Source organism: Syzygium oleosum, unplaced genomic scaffold, assembly GCF_021117445.2.
Source record: "Syzygium oleosum isolate NSW1041296 unplaced genomic scaffold, Sole_v2.1 Sole_v2.09, whole genome shotgun sequence".
Lineage (NCBI taxonomy): Eukaryota > Viridiplantae > Streptophyta > Magnoliopsida > Myrtales > Myrtaceae > Syzygium > Syzygium oleosum.
In genome coordinates, this window is record NW_026607493.1 from 7827194 (window position 1) to 7851770 (window position 24577).

General features: G+C 41.1%; 3 protein-coding genes across 4 annotated transcripts; 1 reads left to right on the forward strand and 2 right to left on the reverse strand.

The window, feature by feature from the left end:
* Positions 1-3838: 3838 nt before the first annotated feature.
* Positions 3839-7680, reverse strand: LOC115692408 (transcription factor MYB1). Of its 2 annotated transcripts, XR_008817264.1 has the most exons (3): positions 7249-7680; positions 4171-5116; positions 3839-4071 (listed from the first exon to the last, which is right to left on the reverse strand). XR_008817264.1 is itself a non-coding variant. In XM_030619250.2 (2 exons), the coding sequence occupies exons 1-2, from the start codon at positions 7565-7567 to the stop codon at positions 4365-4367; spliced, it is 1071 nt and encodes a 356-aa protein (XP_030475110.2). In that variant the 5' UTR covers positions 7568-7680; the 3' UTR covers positions 3839-4364. The 2 variants fall into 2 exon arrangements, 1 of the variants encoding a protein (XP_030475110.2); XM_030619250.2 differs by having other exon boundaries at positions 3839-5116.
* An 8098-nt stretch (positions 7681-15778) lies between these two features.
* Positions 15779-18690, forward strand: LOC115690895 (laccase-7). Its single transcript, XM_030617387.2, has 6 exons — positions 15779-16043; positions 16172-16323; positions 16625-16869; positions 16958-17086; positions 17183-18154; positions 18294-18690. The coding sequence occupies exons 1-6, from the start codon at positions 15951-15953 to the stop codon at positions 18422-18424; spliced, it is 1722 nt and encodes a 573-aa protein (XP_030473247.1). The 5' UTR covers positions 15779-15950; the 3' UTR covers positions 18425-18690.
* A 2969-nt stretch (positions 18691-21659) lies between these two features.
* LOC115690712 (uncharacterized) lies at positions 21660-23080 on the reverse strand. Its single transcript, XM_030617164.2, has 3 exons — positions 22947-23080; positions 22521-22847; positions 21660-22061 (listed from the first exon to the last, which is right to left on the reverse strand). Exons 1-3 carry the CDS (start codon positions 23011-23013, stop codon positions 21913-21915), a joined length of 543 nt encoding a protein of 180 aa, XP_030473024.2. The 5' UTR covers positions 23014-23080; the 3' UTR covers positions 21660-21912.
* Between the last annotated feature and the right edge of the window lie 1497 nt (positions 23081-24577).

The following is a 24577-nucleotide window of genomic DNA, read 5'->3' on the forward strand; positions in this document are numbered from 1 at the left end:
TATATATATATATATATATATATATATTTTCATTCGACTTTATGTTAATTTATATGTTGCAAAAAAAAATTACTTTCCAAGGGGCTAAATTGGTATATCTCTTGCGTTGGTTTATCTATAACTATACTACTATAAAGCAAAGAAGGATTCCTTCCTTAATAAAGAAAAAATCACTGAAATTCCATTAACGACAATGCCCGTGGTGAGTTATGTATTTCCTTAAGAGAAATAGTATGCACAGGATAATAATCTGGTATCTATATATTTCCATTAATGGCAATGCTCGTCCTACATGGCGCAGCCAACACTAACATGGACATTTTTTTTTTATAATATTTTGAATATTTTATTATTTTTTCTTTTTCGTTTTTTCCTTCTCTTTCCTTTAGCCCGTGGCCGATACTCGGCTATGGCCGGCGACTGGCCACAAGCGAGGATGTTCAGCCTACCGACGAGGGTTGAGATTCCCTCTCTGGCCACCGATCGCCAGCCATGGCAGATTATCGGCCACACGCCAAAGGAAAGAGAAGGAAAAATAAAGAATAGAAAAAAGAAAAAAATATTTTTTTTAAAAATTAATAAAAATGCAAAAATTATTTAAAATTTATTAAAAATATCCACATTAGCGCCTACCATCCGCCGGCCGTGCCATATAGGGTGGCTAGTGTCCACATCAGCGATTTCCGGCTTAAATTGGCCAAATGGATTTAATTGGTACCAATATAAAAATGTTAAGGACTAAATTGATCAAATTGAAAGATTTAAGACTAAATTGGTACAAATGCAATATGTTTATGACTTTTTTGATGTTTTTCCCAAACATATACACTTGTGTAGATCTCAAAATTTTTCATCCAACATAAAAAATTGAAAACGTACAGAGTTATAAAAAATGTGATTTAAAATTATAGTGCTCCAGCCCAATCTTCCACTTGGCCTGTTCCACTCTCCCAGCATTAACGGCCTCAACAAGGCTAGAATCCGCTATGTAAAACTTGAGATGTTACACAATGCACTACTTCTACTTGAAACTACTGGAGCCGTTTCTACAAACTCAAGCACCTCTTATAACACTATATCATTCTCTATTCTGATTATAATTATTCATGCCCTTTATAGAGATTTACAATCATAAATAACTTTATTTGCACAAAGGGAAGCAAGATAATTCAATGAGAGAGAGAGAGAGAGAGAGAGAGAGAGAGAGAGGGAGTTGTCGGTGAGCTTCTTAATTTCTAATCAAAGTAATTGCCACCAACTACTTTCATTATATGTTTTCAAAGACTTCCAAGCTTCAAAATATCTGTTGGAAGCTTTTATATCCAATCAATTAGCCATTGATGTGACCTACTTTGACTATCAAATTGCTTTTCTGCGGAGTATTATAGGCCATTTACTAAAGTAGAACCCTCTATTTCTGCGATCTGCCTAATATTTGATTTACTCCAGTTGCTTTTAGCAAGATTTTTCACTTAAAAATAACTATAAAACACTAATTTGGATACAATTTAAATTAATATAGAACTGGGTTTTCCCACCGGCATGTAGACGCTTCTATGTAGAACTATCCCTTCCGTGTGAACTTTATTATATGGTCTGTTCACCTTTTATAAACAGGTTCTTCCAAGAATGGTGACCTCTTCATGTTCTATAAAGTTGTTCCCCTTCTCGAGCTTGTTCTCCTTCTACAAAAGTCCTTCAGACTTAGTCACATTACCCATAGAAGGAGAATAGGTTACCTACTTGCTTTTCTCATGTTATCTTCCAGATCTAGTTACTTGAAGTTCAAATATGAGAAGCGAGGCATAATCATGTAAGCTAAATAAATTAGAGCATTCCGACCAAAAATAAAGTTAGAGCAAGAAGTGTTCATGAACTTATAAGCACAACTCGCTCTCTGGGTGGTGTTAACATGTATGAGATTTGATGTGAGTTACCACATTTTTGCAGACTCAACATTTTATCAGTGTTTCTATAGAGTCGGCACTTGTTCCTCAGTGCTTCTGCGGACTAAATACCTGTATCTACAGATTTGACTTCTTCCATATATGCATTAAATACAAGTATAATGACGTAATTCGGGAGAAATATAGAAAACGTATGCATGTAAGCATCAAAACAACTTGTTTCGCCTAAAAATTACCAAGGAAAAACCTTTCAATTGACAAAAGATGTGAAGAGTCTTTTGTTAATTATTGGATAAGAAGGCGAATTGACGAGAAAATTAAAAGTGAAAAAACCGGAGGCAATTGCGGCTTTAATTCTTGATGGTTAATACGGACCATATTTCCCAGCCTTTATGGTCAGTGGATTCCGAGATCTTCGGCTTCACTACACCATGATCTGGTCAGTGGATTCCGTGATCTTCGGCTTCACTACACCATGATCGTGTCAGTTCCATTTCACCGTGGCCATACCCGCTCGCCCAAACAAAAAATTGCCTCCAAAACTATTGGTCCCATTGCCAAGGTATTTACCTAGCATCCAACCCATCATAATTTTTGTTTGTTGCGTCCCTTTTGTTGATTGAACGAAACTTCATTCGCGACACCGATGTCTCAAGACTTAGTAATTTTCCTTTGTTCTCGTTATCGGCAATTATTTAGTTGTCTTGTCGACTGTCCATATTTATCGACTGAGAGCTCTCAACACTTAGCAAATATTACTTCCGCGATATTTTGCTCGCCACTCCTGATCCGAGTCGTCAGTCGAAGATTTGGGCATTTTTTTGTGTTTACACAATTGCATCTCCTTTTTGTCACGATCAAAAGAGAATAACCAAGAGGAGAATCATGATACTTTCCTGTAAGGAAGTTCATAGATCCAAACAGCATAAACAAAAAAAAGATAAATACACAGGGCTTCTAATTTTTAAAGCATAAAAAATTTCTTCTTTTACCGTGAGGTTTAGGGAGATTTTGAGGTCTGGGTTTGCTGAAGGTAAAGGTTGGTGACCTCAAAGCACGAAAGAAGCTGACTCTTTTGGTCTACGTCGTGAAGGTGATAGCCCATGGCCTTTCTATAGAGCTTCCACCTTCTGCGAAGTTTCAGTTATCTATTCAAGAACTTCTACCTTCTTGATGTGTGGGCGTGATGGGAATGCGTTTTAAGTGATAATGTGAATTTCGATTGATGATAAAGATCACCAATCAAGTTTAAAGATCGGGATAGATAAAATTCATCCACATGGCCTCAAGGAACATGACTAGATTAGGATAAAGGACTTCGCATAGACGAAAGGACAAGCCACTGATCATGGACAAAGGACTTCCAAATAAGAGAAGTCCAACACCAAAGCCTAAAGAAAACGAATCAGCCAAGGATAAAGGACTTTTTGATTTACTACCAAGGAACTTGTATAAAGAACCGGGATAGAAATCCTCTGTTTTCTTGCAGAAAATTTCCTTGGTCAAAGAAAATGCAGCCACAAATATGAAGGAACACAGATGGGAATGATGGCGAAGGTCAAGGGTAAAGCTTCTTCTGTACAAAGAAAGATAAACAGAGTAATCCTCATAATTATTGTTTTTCCATTTAGGAAGAACAGAAACTTCAATGCTAATGGACAAGACGGATGCGACTCGCCCTCGTGAATCAGAACATATGGCCACACCTTATCAGAGTAATCCTCTCACAAGACCCACCACAGACTGAGACTCTGATACTAATACCGTCCGGTCTGAACTCTAAGATCGATCGAAGAATTCATGATAGAACAAGAATGGAAGTTGCATGGATATCTGCGACGTTAGAGACCTCTTTGAATTCCGCAAGAAAAAGAAACAGCCAGGATAAACAGAGTATAAGGAAAGACATTCCACGCGTTGACAGAAGCTACGAATGAATCGAGATCAAACTGCGAGATTCAGCATAAACATAGCATTTTGCTAAGTACTCATGCATCAGTAACCGAAGTTCAAAACTGTGTGCGCTTGCCCTCATTTTTTTTAAGGCCTTTGAGAATAAACATGCACGGGCTTATCCTGTATTGACTCTCTGGTCTCTACAGCCCTCAAGTACTCTTTGGGCAAAAGGAGGTCCAACAGTACCACAAAGCACCTACAATACGTCCTACAACACATTGAAATAAAATAAGGGCCTCCTTGAATTTCCGGCATAAAAATTGCAACAACCATTTTTGGACTCCTCTTTTCAATGTTCACGTTTTACCTGAATCTAACCGGTCCTAGCAGAATACCCACTTGCCCGAGGTTGACTGTGCATTCGCCGTAATGTTCCTTGACTTGCTGTTTCCCTTTTCGATATCAAAATAGTTCCTCTTTCTCTACTCTTTCCTAACATGTTAATGAAGCCTTGTCTCGCCTTCAGATGCCCGAGAGATCTGACCTAGAAATCAGAAGAATCTAATGCCCAGCTCTGTCGTCTTTCGTCCTTACACTGTTATTGTCAAGTCCGCTTCGAAGCCATGCGAGGTTGCTTATATCTGCGGCTATCGATGCCAATTCATAATTTGGAAAAGATTGGGGCTCCAAGTAATCCACAAATTCTGGGCCCAGTATGGAGTTCTGAGCACCAGCAGCATTGTTACCATCGCAACAACCATAACCACAATTGTGAGGCACCAATCGTTCACCATAAACGTCATCAAGCAACCTAGAGAAACCATGATCCTGTTTCAACGCTTGACCATAGTGTTCCGAAGCAGGAACTGAGCCCATAAATGGCAATGCAGGTTGTGGACCTTCCGAGCGATTGAACACATTGAATGCACTGACACGTGCGACAGGACGGAACAAAGTAGGCTGATCCTTTGGTCCATGATTGAACTGATCCTTTTGTATTGACTTTTCCTCATATTGGTCGCTTGTGTTTTCCAGAGAACTGACATCTTTTCCCTCCAAGGACTTCGGTGAATTGGCTTCTCCACATGAAAGTGTTTCTTCAGATGATGCTTTTATTCTGTCCAAGCTAGCATCGTCAACTGTGTTACTAGATTCCACCTTAATCTTTTCGAGTTCCATGCTCCGGCGCCTAAGGGTGGAATTCCAATGGTTCTTGATGGCATTGTCTGTTCTCCCCGGGAGAAGTCTTGCTATTGATGCCCACTTGTTCCCGTGTATCGCATGGGCTGCAATTATGATCCGATCCTCCTCGTCTGCAACAAACGTAGTTTAGGGGCATTATCCAACATGAAGACAGAAGATCTCACTCTAGAGGTTTCCAATGTATCCAGAACACAACATATAGAAGCTAGAAGCTGAATGCGAAGCAATAAACATGATCCACCATGAGGGAACTCTTGGAATGGCTTATCCATGATGTACCCTGAACCGAAGAGTTTAATGTAAACCACTTGGCTACTTCTAAAATGTCCACGATATTAGGTGAAACTGCTCGTCAGTCAGTAGGATACACACATTTAAAATGGCTAGTCTTAGGTTCATTTCCATCATTCTAAGCACTGTGAACTGAAGGAAATCAACTATTATGGCTAACTCATCTACATCTGCTACATCATTTATCAACTATTTCTTCTCTCTTTTTTTCCCGGACTGAATGAATGAGAAAACAATAGAATCAGGCACCAAACATTTGGATAGCAAAAATAGTAAGCAAGAGTCGGAAAAAGAACTTACACATGCACACCACGCATGTTCCTACAGGATCATATGAATATAAAATCAAAAGGAAAGCCGTCCACGTGCCTCACTTTGCAAATTTTACTTTATTAAACCAGGTAAAGATTCAATCACTAGCAATAGACATGACAAACGGAAAATCAGTCTACATCCAACCTTCACACTTTTAGGAACTTTAAAGATTGAGGATATCATGGTTGAATCCTTAAGTTCGAACCTTTCTGCATAGAAATGCAGTGCCCGTTGTCTGTCACTCGGTATTTCATAGTATAAGAACCAAAAACCAACATAATATTCTACTCCCTTAATAGTCACAGTCAGTACCGCATAAATGAAAAATATCTGAATTCACTGGTAGAAACAGAGAAGCATGCAAATAAAGTTCCAACTCCTCCATTTTTTAAAAACCAGATTGTTTGTCGTCCCTTCACAATACAGCTCCCAGTACTACAGTAAAACGATGATGATCGTCCCCTATTTTTCTTGAGTAACCATCTAAATCCATACCGAGCGTCCTCAAGCTTGGTTCTCAGATAATTCCATCAAGGCAATCCAGTTTCACCAATTACATTAGTTCATGATTTACCCGGTTCCTTAACTGAAAGTATTATGGTTAGCCCTCATGAAGATGGCACAAAACCTACACGAGCTATTCTGATTATACAATCTCTTGAAATGCTTACAGTAAGAGGCTTTCGCAAAGCAATGGTTGGTGCATCCCAGGATATTAGGTGTATCATTGCCGCAGCCTATCTTCACAATACATTGAACAAAAGTTTGAAACTGCAACATCTTCATATCCTTCGTCTTTATCACGCACACTAACAATTCTCATCCTAAGGTAGTATTTTTGTAGCCAATTTTGATCAGAGCTGTATTACATTTTTCATTCTATATATTGTGGGCGACATATTTTAAAGAAGACAGAGACCAGTATTCCAGATCAAAATCTTCATCAATCACAAAGGCAAAGGCATCTGTCAATTGGTCAGATGAATAAAACATTCATTTATACTCATCAGTGCTACATTACATGACATGAACAAAAGTACACACAGCTTAGCACAAAGACTCCAGAAAAATATTCATTTGCTATCGTATTTCTTGTCTGGTTTAAAAACAAGTGGGTCACTTGGAGTTCATGATAGGCATCACATCGCGGTTAGATGGCTTTATTGAGTTAATCATCCGCGGATAACAATTTGCAATTCTTTTCAACGATTATTAACCAACTATCTTGTTTATGAACAAGATGATTATAACGCCGAACTTGTTCAACAATCCTTCATCCAATTTTTTCCAGGCATCCACATCCTCTAGTCAAACTAAATTGACTACAAGTGAAGAAGGCCGTGCAAGATGCAAACTACCCATAACGAAAAGAAGGGAAACCAACTCCCAGAAACACAGGGCACGCGTGAAAAGACTATATGCACACCTCTCACGAAATGAAGCACAGAAAAATCCCAAACGAGAAAATCACCGGATAAACCAGAAAATCGACAAAGATCAAATTTTGACCCCAGAAATGGTAAAAGAAAACTCAACCCAAAGACAAAGCTGAAGATCAACAATCAAGTTTCGAAAAAGACCATCTTTTCTCCGTTTCATCGCGTGTGAATGCGGAAGAAGAGCGAAAAGGAATTACCAGCGAAGGGCTTGCGCTTCACGGCGGGGTCGAGCTGATTGCACCACCGGAGGCGGCAAGACTTGCCGGATCGCCCGGCGATCCCGCGGGCGATCAAGCTCCAATTCCTCGGACCGAACTTGCTGACGAGCTGGCTGAGGATCGCGTCCTCTTCGGGCGACCAAGGCCCCTTCACCCTGTCCCTCCCCGCTTTCCCACCGCTGCTACCGCTCCCGTCGTTCCCCCCCGCCGCCGCCGCCTCGTCGCCGCTCTTGGCGTCCTCGCCGCCATCCGCGCCGTCGATCTCATTGGCAGTCGGATCCTCCGCTTCCGGTTCCATCTCCCTCGCTCTCTCTCGCTCGTTCGCTCGCAGTCGCGCACAGTGTGTTTCGGAGGAGTGTGTCGTGTTGGGGGTTCGTTGGAAAGTACCTATCTGAGTAACCGCAATCTATTTTGCTCTTCAAGGCAGCTTATAATCTATTCAATTCTAATTAAATTTTATTTTTAGGGCAAAGTCCTTTTATTTTTCTTTATTCACATTTTGGCCAACACACTATTCCTAATTTCTCTCCCGCCCCGTAATTTTCGAAATTATACTCCATAGAAGTGGATTCTCATTTCGTAATAATCGCTTCTCTCTTTTCCAACTATTAACTCCTTTTCTTTCTTCGGCCAGTCAAACAGGCTCCTCTTGGCTTCTTATCTTCAGATTGGGAAACTATTAGAGTATTTCCGATGTGTCAAGATTAGTTATCAAATTGAGTCATTTAATCTTGTGATGTAAATGACATTCTCGCATTAGATAGACCACTGAGAGATGTACTTCTTTTGTTGATAGGAGATTAGACTATATCAAGTTTTGCTAGCAAATTAAGAAGGAAACTCATGTGCAGATTAGTTAGCAAATTAGGTCATTCAATCTTGTAATGTAAATGACATTTCAGCATTAGATAGGCCACCAAGAGGTTTACTTCCTTGGTTGATAGGAAATTTGATTAGATCAAGTTTTGATAGCAAATTGGGAAAGAAACTCATGTGCGGATTGGTTAACAAATCGGGTCATTGATATAAATGACATTCTAGCATTAGATAAGCCATCGAGAGATTTATTTCCTTGGTTGATAGGAGATTCAAATGGATCAAGTTTTGCTAACATATTGGGAAGGTGACTCATGTGCAGATTGGTGAGTAAATTAGGTTATTCAATCTTGTGATGTAAATGACATTCTAGCATTAACTACCGAGAGATTTACTTCCTTTGTTGATAGGAGATTAGACCGAATCAAGTTTTGCTAGCAAATTGGGAAGGAAACTCATGTGTAGTTGGTTAGCAAATTAGGTCATTCAATCTTGTGATGTAAATGGCATTCTAGCATTAGAGAGCCCCGAGAGATTTACTTCCTATGTTGAAAGGAGATTAGACTAGAAGTTTTGCTAGGAGTGTAATAGTGTAACAGCGGGCTTTGCCCGAAAAAAAAAGATGTAGAATCTACAAATTCAAGTAATTATTGTTTTCAACAAAAAAAAAGTAATTATCACTGATTTCATCACTCCTTTTATTTGCATGATCTAAGCAAATTTCTGATATATATATCTTGTTTTGATTCATAATTTAAACAAATTTATATACGAAACAAATTAGACCATTTCATAAACTTTTTGGTCACATTTATGTGATATTTTGCTTGTGCAGAAATTCTACTCAATCATTAAAGCTATGTCGTATAATTATTTTGGTTTTTGTCTAGTTTCGACTGTATAGAAAACATATAAGACATTGCCCTGTGCACAACAATATATGCGGATTACGAAATAGGAAAGGGTGGGGCGGTTTCCATCCCGTATAGGGGTGGAAATAGCTCTGCGCGATGGGAAAATTATATTATACCTATCTTTTAAGGGAAGAATACAACTAAGAATTTTGTTACGTGCATCTAGAAATATTCCTCTAAGCCTAGATCCCTTATTGTCTAAATCATAAAGAAAGAAACAAGATCAGTATACTCTCAATCGTACATTTAATGTCTTTGTGTTTGAAGTTGTTTCTGGTTATTAATCCTCCCTTGATCATCAAGACTCGTTTGGTCAAGAAAAAATCGAGATGATAGAAATAAAATAACCAGAAATCGACAAAAAAAAATTAGGGATTAGAAAAGTAATTAATCTCTAAGTTGTGTTATTTTCTAATACCTTTTAGAATTGGATATATGACTTCGAATTTTACACAATAAATTGAACAAATAACCTCATATAACGTGCTTACCGTACTAGAGTATTAATTTTATCGATATGTTTCTAGGTTTAACATTTTTGTTTCTTGTTCATTCATTCTCATTACAAATAACAAGTTAATCCTGGAGTGGTCTGTGCACTAATTTAATATAAAAAAAGAAGAAGAAGACGTCCAAGAGTGGTAAAAATGAAAATATGCAAAATTGGCATGGAAGGGCCCCAATGCTGAGAATTTGAAGCCCATAAGGCCTGGTTGAATAGGCCGATGCTCTACTCAATGAATGAAGGAGTTTAGAACTTGATTTCTTGGGCCATGAATGACTCTCTCTCTCTCTACCTTTTATTTTTGTAACTTGACTATGGGTATATAAAACTTTTCAAAAACTCGATTATTTCTCGAACCTTACTCGTCTAGTGTAAACTTGATCATCGGCCTAAGTGGCTAACCGGCCCACCCGAGCCATATGAATCCAGGGAGCTTTTTTTCCGAGCGGGCCTGGACAAGGTTAGTCAATCACAAAGCGAAAATTATCAAAATAGTCCTAAACATATTGCAATTGTGCTAATTCAGTTCTAAACCTTTATTTTTGCCAATTCAGTTATAAACTTTTTGTATTTGTCTCAATTCAGTCCATCCGACCAATTTTAGCCAACAAGCACTGATTTGGCATGGCCAGTACTAAGGTTGACAATTTTTAATAATGTTTCAATATATTTTGAATTATTTATTTATTTTTTTCCTCTTTTTTTTTTCTCTCCTTTTTTTTCCCTTCTTCCTCTAGCCAGCGAGGGCGAGCCTCGCCGTCGTCATTGTCCTCGACCTCGACCATACCCTCACCGTCGCAAGTGAGGGCGAAGCAAGCCTCGCCGTCGCTAGGAGCCTCGCCGTCGCCATGGTGAGGCTCAACTTCACCCAGATCTAATAAGGGGCGGGCAAGGCTCGCCCACGCGTATTATTAAAAATTGTTCACATCAGCATCGATCGCGCAACGTAGGACAATCAGAGTTCACGTCAGTGATTTTCAATCAAAATTAACAAGATGGACTGAATTGACATAAATGCAAAAGATTTAAAACTCAATTGGCAAAAAAAAAAGGTTTAAGACTGAATTGTCACAATTACAATAAGTTTATGACTATTTTGGTCATTCTCCCGATTTTATACATAAAGATCTTGTTACGAGAGGTCCTAGACCTATGCATGACCTAAGAGCTCGATATGTCTCGAAACTGTCTTGTGATCACCTCTATTTTGAGTATATTGGATAATTATCAAAATACATAAATCGTGCTTCGGGAGATGACCTCAAAAGAAAGATAATGGACTATCATAACCAAACTTTGAATGACAAATAAACGTACCACTTTAGCAACCCTCATCGATTCACTTTGCTATTGGTCATTTAAGTTTCGCTCCAAGAGATCTTCCAATCTCCTGGTCCTAGAACTATAGTTTCCTTATCAGAAATCCGAGAAAAGACTTATGCACACAAAATTACTACTTATCTATGGGAGTTTTCACCGTTGGCTACACGTTATGCACCTCGTCTGATTACAAATTAAAACATTCTTAAAAAAGACACGCGATTTCAAGGCTACCTAATTTTTCGTAGGAAAGTCCTGTGTTTTGTTTCCGGAGACCCCTTTGGCAATGTCAACAAGCATTAATTTGTCATCGATGATCCAATGCCAATACATCTTCGATTTCGCCCCCTCTCACATCATTGCATCTTTTCCTTTACCCTTGTTCCAAACGAATCAGTCAAAAAGTGACTTTTTGGGTAGAAGATTGAAAAATCGGCCTCATGTATTCTTTACTTAAAAAAAAAATACCTATATTAGTTTAAATGTTGATAAACAAACTTTAGCACGCTAAGTATCCACCTACTGCACTTTGATTAGACTAATTTAGCGCGTGTTGATTCGCAACATCCTCTAAAGTCCTCCCTATATTCCCAAGTCTTCTGTTCCTCCTCCTGTTTTGGAAGTCACCAAACCCATCACCCACAGAACGAGTTGCCGTGCGTACAGAGGAAAACGCCATTGAAAGGAAAGACGGGATTGAAAAGTACAAGCACGAGTAGACATGTGAGAATGGGTCATAAACCTATTCCCTAACTTTTATATGATGAGATTTGACGCAAAAAAAAACTCATATACGATAAGCCGAGTTATTATATGATTAATTATATTCAGTAAATGAATCTTATATGAGTTTAAACATAATATAAGTGTTAAATGAATCATAAATAGGTCATAAATGGATTTGCAACTTACTTAGATCAAATCCACATCTATGACTCTCTTTTCATTCTCTCTCACTCTTACTCGATCTCGCCCTCACTTATTCTGCGCTTTTACTTCAGTTTGAGTATGAGTTTTCTTAAATTTGTTTAAATACGGAAGTGTTTTAGCAATATGGATTGGGATAAGTATGTGTCATATGTGTTGAGTCGGGTATAGATCATTAGATTTGCACTGCATGTAAATGGGTCAAAACGGGTTAAATAAATCTATTTGGATCGGACCATTTTCAACCTGACTCCATCCGTTTGGCAGGTCTAGGCACGCGACAACTGGAGTTGCCTCTCTCTCTCTCTCTCTATTCGTTAGGAGGCTATATAGACACCACTTGTTCATGTTTCATGATTTTTTGACTGGTTCCACTGACTAGAAAATATCAAATTCTAATATCTTAACATTATACCAAAAAGGAAGATCAAATCTTGATGTGCTCCGCATCAAATTGGCCGACGTAGAGCCACGGTTCATCCGGCCATTGTTGGATAGTTGACATGTAGAGAATTTGGCTATATAACGATTCCAACTACACGACACCCATCTAACAGTGGGAATGCAAGTTGTTCTTTCAATGAGATATTGAACCTAATGATAGTCCAAAGCTTTTATTTGCAATGGAATTGCTTCGTTCGGTGTCTGACCGGGTGATTTTTTGAGCTAACTAAATTTCGTTTTCAAACTAACTCCGCCTCTTTAATCCCATCAACTCGACGGGCCGTCCACACCGGCTCCGAAACTCATAAAGAACTACTCTATCACGACTCTCTTCCTAAGACATTGCACTCGAGCGGGGAATGGAAAATCGGCTACCTCATACTTCTCGGGGCGTAAAATTCAATCGTTTGATCACTCTTTTTTGACTCGAGAGCTAGTGCATATTATGTAATTTTAGAAAGCAGAAGGAAATGCATGATTGTACATTCCTCACGTCGATTCCCGATGCACATAGCAAATGTTTGCACGTTTTCGGGAGTGTCGTTTTCAAGAATTTGTTTTGTAGGCGGTTCGTTATTTGTTGGTGAACCTATATTTCGATAGGCCCCCGCAAAGGACAAAGTATAAGATCCGCATTTCTAATCTTATCGTACTTTAGCTCATCAGCTTATCGGTCGTTAAAGCTAACTCACGAGAAGATAGGTTGGTCTAAAACTCAATGTTTTCTTGGGGCATTTCTTGAAAATGAAAACCGTTATGGTTTGGTAAACTATATTAGCAACAGAAAATATTTTATTATATGTAGTAGATAATTCGCAGTAAGAGCTACTATTTTGGGGTGCTACGGAACATTTTATTTTCGATTTCCCAATTTCCTATCAATCACAATGTTGGTTAGCTAAGGGGTTTATATAGTTTGTAGTTCTCCACAATAGTGTGGAGGTATTTCAAGTGCTTTTTGAGAATCGAGAGCATCGGTTCTTTTCTTTGCGTATAGAGGGAACAAGTAGAATATACAAGGTACCGAATTTAAATAATACTCGAATTTTCCTCGGGTAATATGTCATATCCGAAATTAGGGTTCACATTTGTTGATGTTTTTCCATATATAGATTTCCAAATCCATCAGAAAAATTACCAAAAAAGTTTAAAACCTATTGCAATTGTACCAATTCAGTCATAAACCTTTTTTTGGCTAATTGAGTCCTAAACCTTTTGCATTTGTGACAATTTAGTCCATCCGGTCAATTTGGGCCGGAAATCACTGACATGAACGCTAACTGTCCTATGTGGCGCAGTCGGCGTTGACGTGGATAATTTTAAATAATATTTTAATTATTTTTTTGAAATTATTTTATTTATTCTTTATTTTTTCCTTTTCTTTCTTCCCTTCTTACTCTGGCCGATCGCCAACGAGGGCAAGCCTCACCATGGTTGGGCGACCAGAGGAAGAAGGGAAGGGAAAAAAAGGAAAGAGAAAGAAAAGAAAAAAAAGAAAAAAATAAATAATTCGAAAAAATATTAAAATATTATTTAATATTGTTTACGTTAGTGCTGGTGCGCCACATAGGACGGCCGGCATCCATGTCAACGATTTCTGATCAAAATTGACCGAAAAAACTGAATTAAGACAAATATAAAAAGTTTAGGACTTAATTGACAAAAAAAAAATTTGGACTTGGTTAGGACTTTTTTGGTAATTCTCCCAAATGCACCATACGAAAGTCAAAAGGCTGAAGAAAACCCTAATTTCAGCTCTCTGAATTAGTAGGCTTGGTTCTAATGACTGACTTTTTGGGGCCCTATTGATGATTAAGTAAGATGAGAAAAATGGGTTCTAGTCACAATTCTCGGATTTGTCCTATTGTCATCCTTTTAGTTTTCATTTGAACGATGATCCTTTCACCGCGTGCGCAATCCTTGAAAGTCCCAAGAAAAAACCCAACCATACATACTCGGAAAAGAAAGATCTTGTCCGGCGTGGCTCTCTAGGTTCGACACGTGAGATGAGATATGATCACCAACTAATACAAATTAGGGTTTGTAGTTGCAAGTGTGAACGGCTTGACTCGTGGATCAATGTCATCCATCACACCATGCAAATGATCTCGATCAAAGCAAGTGGCCAAACCTCATCCATCTGCTGGAAAATGTTAATTTTTTAGTCCACCGCCACCTAATCCATAACGAATACTTCAACTCCAAAACGCCTCTCCTATTTCCCAAGACCTGCGAAAGAACGAAGCCATACTTAATTCGGAGAAGGAGATTGGTACAGCATTATCGGGCGCTTTGGACAACATTAACGAACTAAGGCAAACTAGTTTATCAAATCTAGCGTCAATGTTCTTTTTCGTTGACTTTAATATATCACCCAGAGTCACGAAATGTCCATATGGGTGCGCCACAAGAAACCTAAGCAAATATCAGATAAAACCCTTTTGTTTTCTTGGTTCCTTTTGACTTTATTTTGCTTTATTTTCTTGCAAGGGCTTTTGACATGCGACATATGGAATGATTCTATCATGGTATGGCTGGCATCGTTGGAAGTGAGATTTGATAGCAATGCAAGGTTCAAGAATATGTTTAAGTACCTCAGTTTTTTACTTTTATTTCTATTTTTGAACTTAGAAAAATGGAGGAGAGGACCGAAGGGAACGGAAGAGTCCAACTTTGAATTTTCACTGATCTCTAGAGGAAATGAAGTTCGCAGGAATTTGACTTGGCTAATTAGCTATGCACCCTCAGAGACACTAATAATTAATTTCTTGGATTCCATATGTTTCGTGGAAGATAAGCGAAAGTATCTTTGCTTAATTATGTCATTGATTCACTACAGTCCGCTTGGAAACACAAAAGCTTCAGCTTTGGCCAAAAGGGTAGCATTTTAGATGATAGTTGTTTAGAACTATGCTTGAATAAATAAGAAAGTAACTTCCATGGAGAAACCCTAATTCGATTTTGACCAAAATAAGCCAAAACAGGTGTTAAGTAGGCATGTGGTATTATCGTGGAGCCCGTTTAAGTTTCTTGCAAAGTTGTCTTTTGTCAATCTCCACATCCCGTGGTTCGACAACCCATTCCATAATTTAAGCCAAACTTAGGGTTATAAGGGCCTACTTCTACGCAGAAATTAGTGTTCGTATTTGGATTTCTCAAAGTGACATTGACCGTCCTTCACAAGATCTAGAAATTGCATTTATAATTTGGATAACATCTAAAAAGGGTTCGATGAAAATGCAACCCCCACGGCATAGAAAGGGAAAAATTCCACGTACACTAATGTTGGAGATCAAATCATTATCATCCGAAGGATGTTATATTGACGCTTTCAAAGGACTTCGCTTGCTTGACGGACCAACATTCTATGACTTTTGCTGCTTTTATTTCCTATATGTGTATTTTGGATGGCCAACTTGAAACTGTTAGGTAACGAAGCTTCGGCTAACTCTACCAACGCCAACCCAATAGACCGATCGTAAAGAACGACGATTATTGTATATCAATATCGTTTTCTCTTTTACGCAATGTCTTGGAAAGGGTTGCACATGTTCTCACTCTCCGCTCTGCATATATATATAGCTGCATGCATCTCGGGTTGAGGCATGCAGGGCAAGCAACACCAGCTCTTCTTCTGTGCAAGCTCTCTCTAGATCGACAGCACTTTCCAGCAGCAACAACAGAAAGGACAACCTTCCTTTCTTTGCTGTTTAGTCAGCTTCTTGTACCTTCGAATCGTTTTGTTCTTCTGCGATATGGCGCGTCCCGAGTTCTTGATTTTCTGGGCTTTAGCTCTCATGGCTTCGTTCTCCATGGCTTCGGCTGCGATCGTGGAGCACACGTTTCATGTAACGTGCATGCCTTCTGTTTTGTTAACCTTTTATCCCTCCTCATTATGCATGTTCCATATGTTTCATTCTTCGGGTAGATTACTTTGGTCATAAGAGTTTAACGAAATATTCACCAAAATTTTCAGGTGCAAAATCTAACGGTGAACCGGTTGTGCCAACGGCGAGTGATCACGGCGGTCAACGGAACCCTTCCGGGTCCGGCCATACACGTCCGGGAGGGCGACACGCTTGTGGTCCACGTCTTCAACAAGTCACCTTACAACCTCACTATTCACTGGTAAAAATTTCTTCCAAAGAAGCTCCGGTTATCGAACCTTAATAATAATGATTAATTCCCATTATTACTCCAATTGGTTTGACTTTGATCAACGATATGCACATCAACATTTTCTAATAACCTTGATTTTTCCAGCCTTCCCATTGTTAGTCAAAATTACTCTCGAAGTTTTCCTATGTAAAGTACACATCTGTTAATTTCCACCGAGTCATTTGGATGTATTCCTTTTTTCAAACAATGATGGAGGAAAAAAATGGCATCTTGAGTTGATCATTAATACATAAAATTGACATACATGCAGGCATGGAGTGTTTCAGCTCCTGAGCGGTTGGGCGGACGGTCCCGAATATATCACGCAGTGCCCGATCCGACCCGGAAGCAGTTATACCTACAAATTCACCATCACCGGACAAGAGGGAACTCTTTGGTGGCACGCTCATGTCCAGTGGCTCCGTGCGACGGTTCACGGAGCGCTCATAATCCACCCCCGATTGGGTAACAAGTACCCGTTCCCAAAGCCCCACCGAGAAATTCCCATTTTACTTGGTATGGTACCAGCTCCTATTTCTTAACAGTTGCGCGAAAACTAATGACCTCGTCTAAGAAAAAAAATTGACACTCGATGCAACTGCAGGAGAGTGGTGGAATGCCAACGTCATCGACGTGGAAAACCAAGGGTTGGCAACCGGTGCCGCCCCGAACAACTCCGATGCCTATACCATCAACGGGAGGCCCGGAGATCTCTATAATTGCTCTCAAAATCGTAAGCTATTATATTAATTCGTGTGCATTTCCAAAATTTAGGTTGTATATATTTTAACCTATGTTTTGTTACGTGAATTAATGATGCAACTTTCAGCCAAGTTCACGTACACGTACAAGGTGGAGCAAGGGAAGACCTATCTGCTGCGCATCATCAACGCTGCCCTCAATAACCAGCTATTCTTCAAGGTAGCCGGCCACAAGATGACGGTCGTCGCGGTCGACGCCACGTACACCAACCCCTACGTGACGGACGTCGTCCTCGTCGCCCCAGGCCAGACCACCGACGTCCTCCTCACCACCGACCAGGCCCCCGGGGCCTACTACATGGCGGCCAGGCCGTACGCCAGCGCCCCCAATGTGCCGTTCGACAACACGACCACTCGGGGCATCTTCATTTACGAGAATGCCCCTTCCAGGGCCGTTTCCGCCCCGAGGATGCCGACCCTCCCGGCCTTCAACGACACCCCCACAGCCCACAAGTTCAACAGCAACCTGACCGGGCTGATCAGCGGGCCACACTGGACCCCGGTGCCGCTACAGGTCGACGAGCACATGCTCGTGACCGTGGGGCTGGGCCTGGCGCCGTGCGGGGCGCCCGGGAACAACTCCTGCGGCGGGCCCCAAGGGCAGAGGCTCTCGGCCAGCATGAACAACGCCTCTTTCCAGTTCCCCACGACGCTCTCCATCCTGCAAGCGTTCTTCTTCAACGTCCGAGGAATCTACACCACCGATTTCCCCAACAAGCCGCCGGTGGCGTTCGATTACACGAACCAAAACAACAGCATGAACCTAGCCCTCATATTCGCGCCCAAGAAGACGAGCGTCAAGAAATTGAAGTACAACGCCACGGTCGAGATGATACTGCAAGACACGTCGTTGGTAGCCGTCGAGAACCACCCCATGCACCTCCACGGGTACAATTTCCACGTGTTGGCTCAGGGTTTCGGCAATTTCAACCCAAAGACCGACCGGAAGAAGTTCAACCTCGTGAACCCGCAGATGCGGAACACGATCGGCGTCCCCGTCGGAGGGTGGGCCGCCATCCGGTTCCAAGCTAATAATCCAGGTGAGTTTCACGCCTCGCACCTCTTTAAATTATGGTCTTGTGCGATTTTATTTAACAAACTATAATCATAACAGCCAATTTAATTGATTGAATGATTAATTGTAGCTTGTTTCTGTATGGTATGTATATATTATAATAGGCGCCTGGATCATGCATTGCCATCTGGACGTCCACTTGCCGTTGGGCCTGGCCACGGCATTCCTCGTCGAGGATGGGCCAACTCCGTCGTCCACGCTGCCCCCGCCACCTAGCGACCTGCCAACATGCTGACACTTCTCGAATTATATTCTTGTTTGATTTGACTTTATATGTATTTTTGCCGCAAGAATTATTGCTTTTCACTATTCTGTTTGTTTGGGTCTCTAATTCTTTTGCCATTCCTTCCAAGGCAAGAAAGAGTTTGTAATAAGGACAGAGTTCCTAGTTGCTATACCTTTCATTCCCTTCAAAAATGTCGTTCTTGTATCAAGTGATCGAGGATCACATTCTTTGGCTTGTAATCCAATGAAATGGTAGATTTGCTTTGTTTGATTTAATTCGAGATTCTGAAATGCTGGAGTCTCTCGAAAATATTATCGGTGGACCCTGTCAAATCCCGTGCTCGTCGATAACAGAAATTACAAAAAAATAACGATTCTAAGAGCAAGCTACTTCGATTAGACTTCATGGCAACAAGTGAGAAGCTACCCTAATTCATGGAGGACGATATTAGGGATAATGACATGAGGTAATTTTTCTTTTGGGTGGTAAACTAAGTCGAAGATAATCGTCGATGGTCGATGGGATAGAAGTGGGCCATGGAAGGCAAGATTAGGTGGTCTTCCTATTCTAGAAGCGAAGCGATGGAGGCGAATAACCTCGATTCTTGTTTGCTGCAACGTGCAGTCTAAATTCCACGTGGCAAAGATTAGTTAGGAGGAAATTGAACGGAAATAACATTTTCTATATGTACTGGGTCGGTTGTGGACTTCTTGTTATTGTGACTGTGTTTTTTTTAAGGAATATTTTACGTGATGGATGATTAAATTATTGTATTGCAGGTTTCTTTTAATATTTTATCATAACAGGTTTTTGGTTTGTCATTACACTGTTATAGGTTTTTACCTTTTTTTCAAGGTTTTTGATATATGATTCATGTCATGTTTACACGATAGGTTTTCGATATATGTTTTATTACATGAGAATGCAAAAAGAAAAAAGAAAAAAAAAAGAGGAAGAAAAATTTCCATTTCCGGGTCTGGCCCGGTCTTCTTCGGTCCGGGCCGAGCCTCGGGCCGGATTCCTCCAGGCCCGGAAAATTCGGGCCAGGCCCAAAAGGGAAAAATCCCGCCCCGCCCGGCCCATGCTCCGCCCTAGATTCTAGTGCTACCGGTGAAGTTAGTCATGACAAGAAACTGGCATTGGATGTGGAAACTGCCTCCGCCCTAGATTCTAGACCTCAATTCTTTGCTATGGCAGCTCCTTCGTGACAGTATTGCTACTAGAGATGGACTCAATAGGAGAGGCATTGACATTGGATAATAGGTTGCTTCTTTGTAATGAGCCCAATGAGACTGTTGCGCACCTTCCTAACAATTGTCAAAAGAGGCAGATTCGTTTGGAAAAGTCTCAAGTGTCCTGACTCCTACGTGTTCCTCTCACCAGGAGCTTTTCTTCCCTTGGGATTAGATTAGGGAAAACACTAGAGAAATCTGGACTGTTTGGTTAGGAACGAATACGAAGGTTTCCAAGCAGAGGCCAGACCTTATATGTCTCCAACAACTGTGTCTGGAAAAAGCTGCTGAACAGACCAAAATCATTTAGCACGGGGTCTTGAACCGAAGTTGGATTGGAAAGGCCTATGAGTCGCTGGGCACAAGCTAAATACTGATGTTCCATTTCCTATTGTAAGAAGAACAGCAGGTGGTGGATGATGTGAGAACATCTAATTCTACAGAACAGTCCTCGAGTTTCAACCGCATTCCATCGACTAATCCAGCACAATCAATGTTTATTCAAGACAAGGCAGATTTTGATCACAACTTGCTTCGATGGGTCAAGAATGAAGTTATCGACGTAATGGCTATTGACAAAGTTATTGATGGAGGAATTGTCAGATCTTCTTTGCCGATCAGGTATTAACTTACCGATTGACCATATTAGTAGCCAATTTCAAGGACATGTCAATAGGAGGCTATTCTAAGCAATTTCCTTGAATATTTGTTGATTTCTCTAGACAAATATTTTCTGGTCAAGGCTGGTGAACGAATTTAAAGTCCTAGTTTTGTAAGTATTAAGTGAATATTAGGTTTCAAGAGTCATAGTTCTAGTTTTCATGCGTTTTAATGCATTTTCTAGTTCCTATGTCTTAAATGTTTGGGTAGTTTTCATGTCTTTAATGCTCAATCTATTTCCTATACATTAGTTCTTCTATAAATAGCAGAGAGTTCTCAAATGTAATGAATCTATGAGAATTCCTCTATTTGAGTGAATTATTATCAGATTCTTTATCCAATGTCATTGGTGGTGAACCAAATAGTTCTTTATCCTTGGCCGGTGGAGCAATCATTTACGCCTTAGTGGTGAGCAGCCATTATTCCGGTTCTTTATCCTCGGCTAGCGGCTTGTGCTTTTATGCTTTGATGGTGAACCTTCCTTGATTCAACCCATCACAACACACCCGACCATAAACAAAACCCAGAAAATGCCCATTTCCGGAATCACTCTTCTCACGCACGCATAGGTAGAGGTATTATCATATCAGGGATTGTCAAGGACACTCCTCAACCACTTGGGTTCGACCGACATCAAAGCACACATACAGGGAAGCCAACAGGGTAGCGGATTTTCTCGCAGAGCAAGCAAGGACAGACAGATGCAAACGGTGTCACCCTTTGGAGCCCCAACAAGACCTGGATGGCGTTCTCTCAAGACAGATTTGTCCCTGTGCCAATGGAGTCCCCACCTGATATCTTCCAGTCGAGCTTTGTCCGAGCTAGCCCTGTCGACTAACCCATGGAACATGAGTCATACCTTAGACATGCCTCTCAGTACTGTATTTTGCTGTTTGTTTTGTGTTGCTGTTGATGCTTAGTTTCGGGTATCCTCCTATGGTGTCGTAAACTTTCTAGTTTTTGGCTTAATGAAGATCTGATCTTTCTTGTCCAAACACCTTGAGGAGGTCGGCAAAGCCAATCTGTCAGTTTATCTCTGTTAGATTTTGGTGTTGATGTGCATGTGTGCGGGCTTTTCGGCAAAGGAGCAACAATGGCACGAGGTAAAAGCATTCTTACCAGATAATTCGAGAAAACGCCATTTTCTTGAAAGAATGCCATTCCCAGTCTCTAAAGATCACAACCAGAATGGTGTTTAATTCAAGAAAAGGCCCACAAGTCAGCCATTGTAGGGCACGCATTGCATGCAAGAACCATGCTCTGTTATCCACGATAAATTTCGTGTAAATGCTCGCGCGCTCAAGATCCGAAATGGACCGGATCGCTAAAGAATCAAATCACAGAGAAAGAGCTCAAAAAAATTATGATGCCTCGAATCTTATTCTGAATTAGAAAAATTGGAGCAAATCCCAAAAGCACTCCACAGTTACGGGGTATAGTACATAGCCCATTCCTTTTTGCCTATATGTGTGTGTGTGTGTGTGTGTGTGTGTGTGTGTGTCTTGGGTTCATTATTATTCCTCCTTCAACATGTAATCACCAGAGCCAAACCCACAATAATTCAAAAACACGCGTGAAAAATTTGTATGTCTCTCTCGTCAGTCATCACAGGGAATCAGGAGATGGGGCCATGGCGAAGAGCGTGGACGACTCAGCCGACGCGGGGCCGGGGGCAGCTCCGGAGCTCAAGAACTCAATCATGGTGCGGTGAGGGTTCGCGCGTTGCGCCTCGCAGAGATCCGGCAAGTACACCCCTGCAAGAGTTTATGCAAGCAAAGCCACAATCAGATGAACGTCTGATACAGGCGTATCTGATATAATTTGTCGTAACAATGATCATGTCGTAAACTTGACCGTGGGATTTGACATCTTCTTCAACTCAGGAGGTGAATCGTCGTGTTCAAACGATTGATGACGCTGCTGTCTTAAGGTAGATTGAAGATGACAATTCATCTTTCAAATTTAGAAATTGAAAGAACTCTAAATCTTTAATATTTTCACAAGTCTATCCAAAATACGACAACTCTTTTCCAAGCGAGATAGAAGGAAAAATCCCTTTGAGTAGAGAAGAAGTAAAGCATATAACACATCAAAGGTGACGCTGATCAATCAGACCTAATATTTCCTTCAAGCAAGAAATGTCGCTAGAATTCATGAAGCTCCTAAAAGTCTATATATGCAAATTGAATCCGAACATATATATAGTCTGTTACCTTCTCCGGCAGCCAAATTGAAGTAGAGGTCAACGATGTTGGGGCAGTTCTGGAAGCACTGGGGAGCGCAGAGCCTGGAGGTGAATCGCCGGTCGAGGAGGGCGTCGGACGAGATCCCGACCGATCGCCGGTCGACCCCGCATGCCCGGACGCACTCGTCAGTCTCGACGTACCCGGCCATCCTCTCCACAACCACCTCGGACGTCCTGCATTGGTACTCCACCTCGCCGTCCCCGGACGCGAAGGTCTCCAGCAAGCACCGCTTCCCGGAGGACGCGATGGCGAACGCGCACATGTCGTTCGGTATCTCCTCGCATATAATCTCAGCTACACACCAAGGAAAAACGCACGATGGAGATCACTAAGAAATGCCAACCACTAGGAAGGAAGAAACGACAGACATAGATGCATGGATCGAGATGATACCTAGAGCTGCATGGAGGAGGAGAGAGGAGACAAAGAGGAGGAGAGGCAACTTGGTAGGGACAGCCATGGATGGAGCTTTCCTGGTTTCTCTGTTTGAGATCGAAATGAATCGACGAATATATTTAGTGTGTTGATTTCTGTTGCTCTTGTTCTTTTCTTGGCGGGTGTTGGAGATTGAGAGAGAGAGAGAGAGTGAGAGATGACCCTACGAAGTAATCGATGGTTCGATGCTGACTATATATAGAGGGGGGGACTTCGATTGCTTGCCGGCTCGAGGTTCTTTTCGTGCGTTCGTTGTCTCCATCGATCGGAATGCGTCAGAGCCACTAACCCCTTTTTCCTTTTGTATTTTCTAATGATTTTCCGGCGGGATTTCCCAAACATGGTAATATATTTCTCGGAATATTTCAGCGTATTTACCGGTGTCTGCTGTTCTTGTCGGAGAGGATTGGATACGTGCTCGCTAGTTTCTTCTTGTCGACGTGCCTCGGTGTTTGGTTTTGAAGTATTCAACTTCACCTAAAAGGCTAAAACCCTCTCTCTCTCTCTCTCGATCCTTCCCTACGCTCTATATGGTTTGATTTGAATAAGAAATGTGTCTTTCGTGGCTTCAGTGTTGTGGCGATATGCGGATTTAGTGGTAGCCCATTAGAGAGCGGGGATCCAATTTTTTCTTCAATTAGGTCGGCGGTAATCTTTGTCATCGTCTACTTATTCATCGTACTATCGTTTTTCTTTTCGATAAATCTAATCGTGGATCTCAAGATCCAATGACCCTGCTCGGATTCCCCGGCTCGAAGCACATCTTGGCCAGGTCCAAGCAAGAGCGACAAATACTCGGGGGGGCTCGAGCTCACCAGCTCTGGGCCCGGTCAATCCGACCATACCCCGATAATCCATATCACGAGCAGGTTTGGATAAGGACTTTGAGGGCGCGGCACACCCACTGGTCAGGTCTGGTCTGGTCTAAACAATGACCATTCAGGAATCTCGATTTTGTTTTCACGTGCCGGGAGGGAACAGTTGGTAGCTCACGGTAGCTTATCAGCATGGTAATTGATTAGAATTGATATTACGTTCATTTTATTACCTTAAATAGTCATCCAACAAAGCCTATTAATAGGCTCATATACTTTTTATCAAGGTACATTGAGATGTACACAAAATTTCATATTTCTCTTTTTCGCGTATTATTTTCTTAACTATGGTTTCGACCGGATTTACAGAACACGCCAAGTACTTTGCCCATCTATGTGAACTTCCTAAGGAAAAATCCCCCCCCAAAAAAAACATGGAAACGCCAAATGTTTAGACGTAGCGTAGGTTGTAACGGTCAAGCAATTTTAACAAAGGACAGCGATAAGATTCCTATTTTCAATTCCAGAAATTCCTGAGATCCGTCCAATATTTCATTTCCGCCTAAATTTCCAGGCAATGACGTGCGCACGGGCGCGTGGGGAGTTGGCGGGTCAACTCAGTACCGATTACCGAGTCACGGTTGCGCCCGCGGGTCGGTTACCTAGCGAACGTCGATGGATGGCTTGCGGACGAAAAGTGCGTCTACCCGATCAAATCAAAATATTCTTTATGTTAAAATCAATGCCACCCGTATTAAAACCTTATTCACAGAA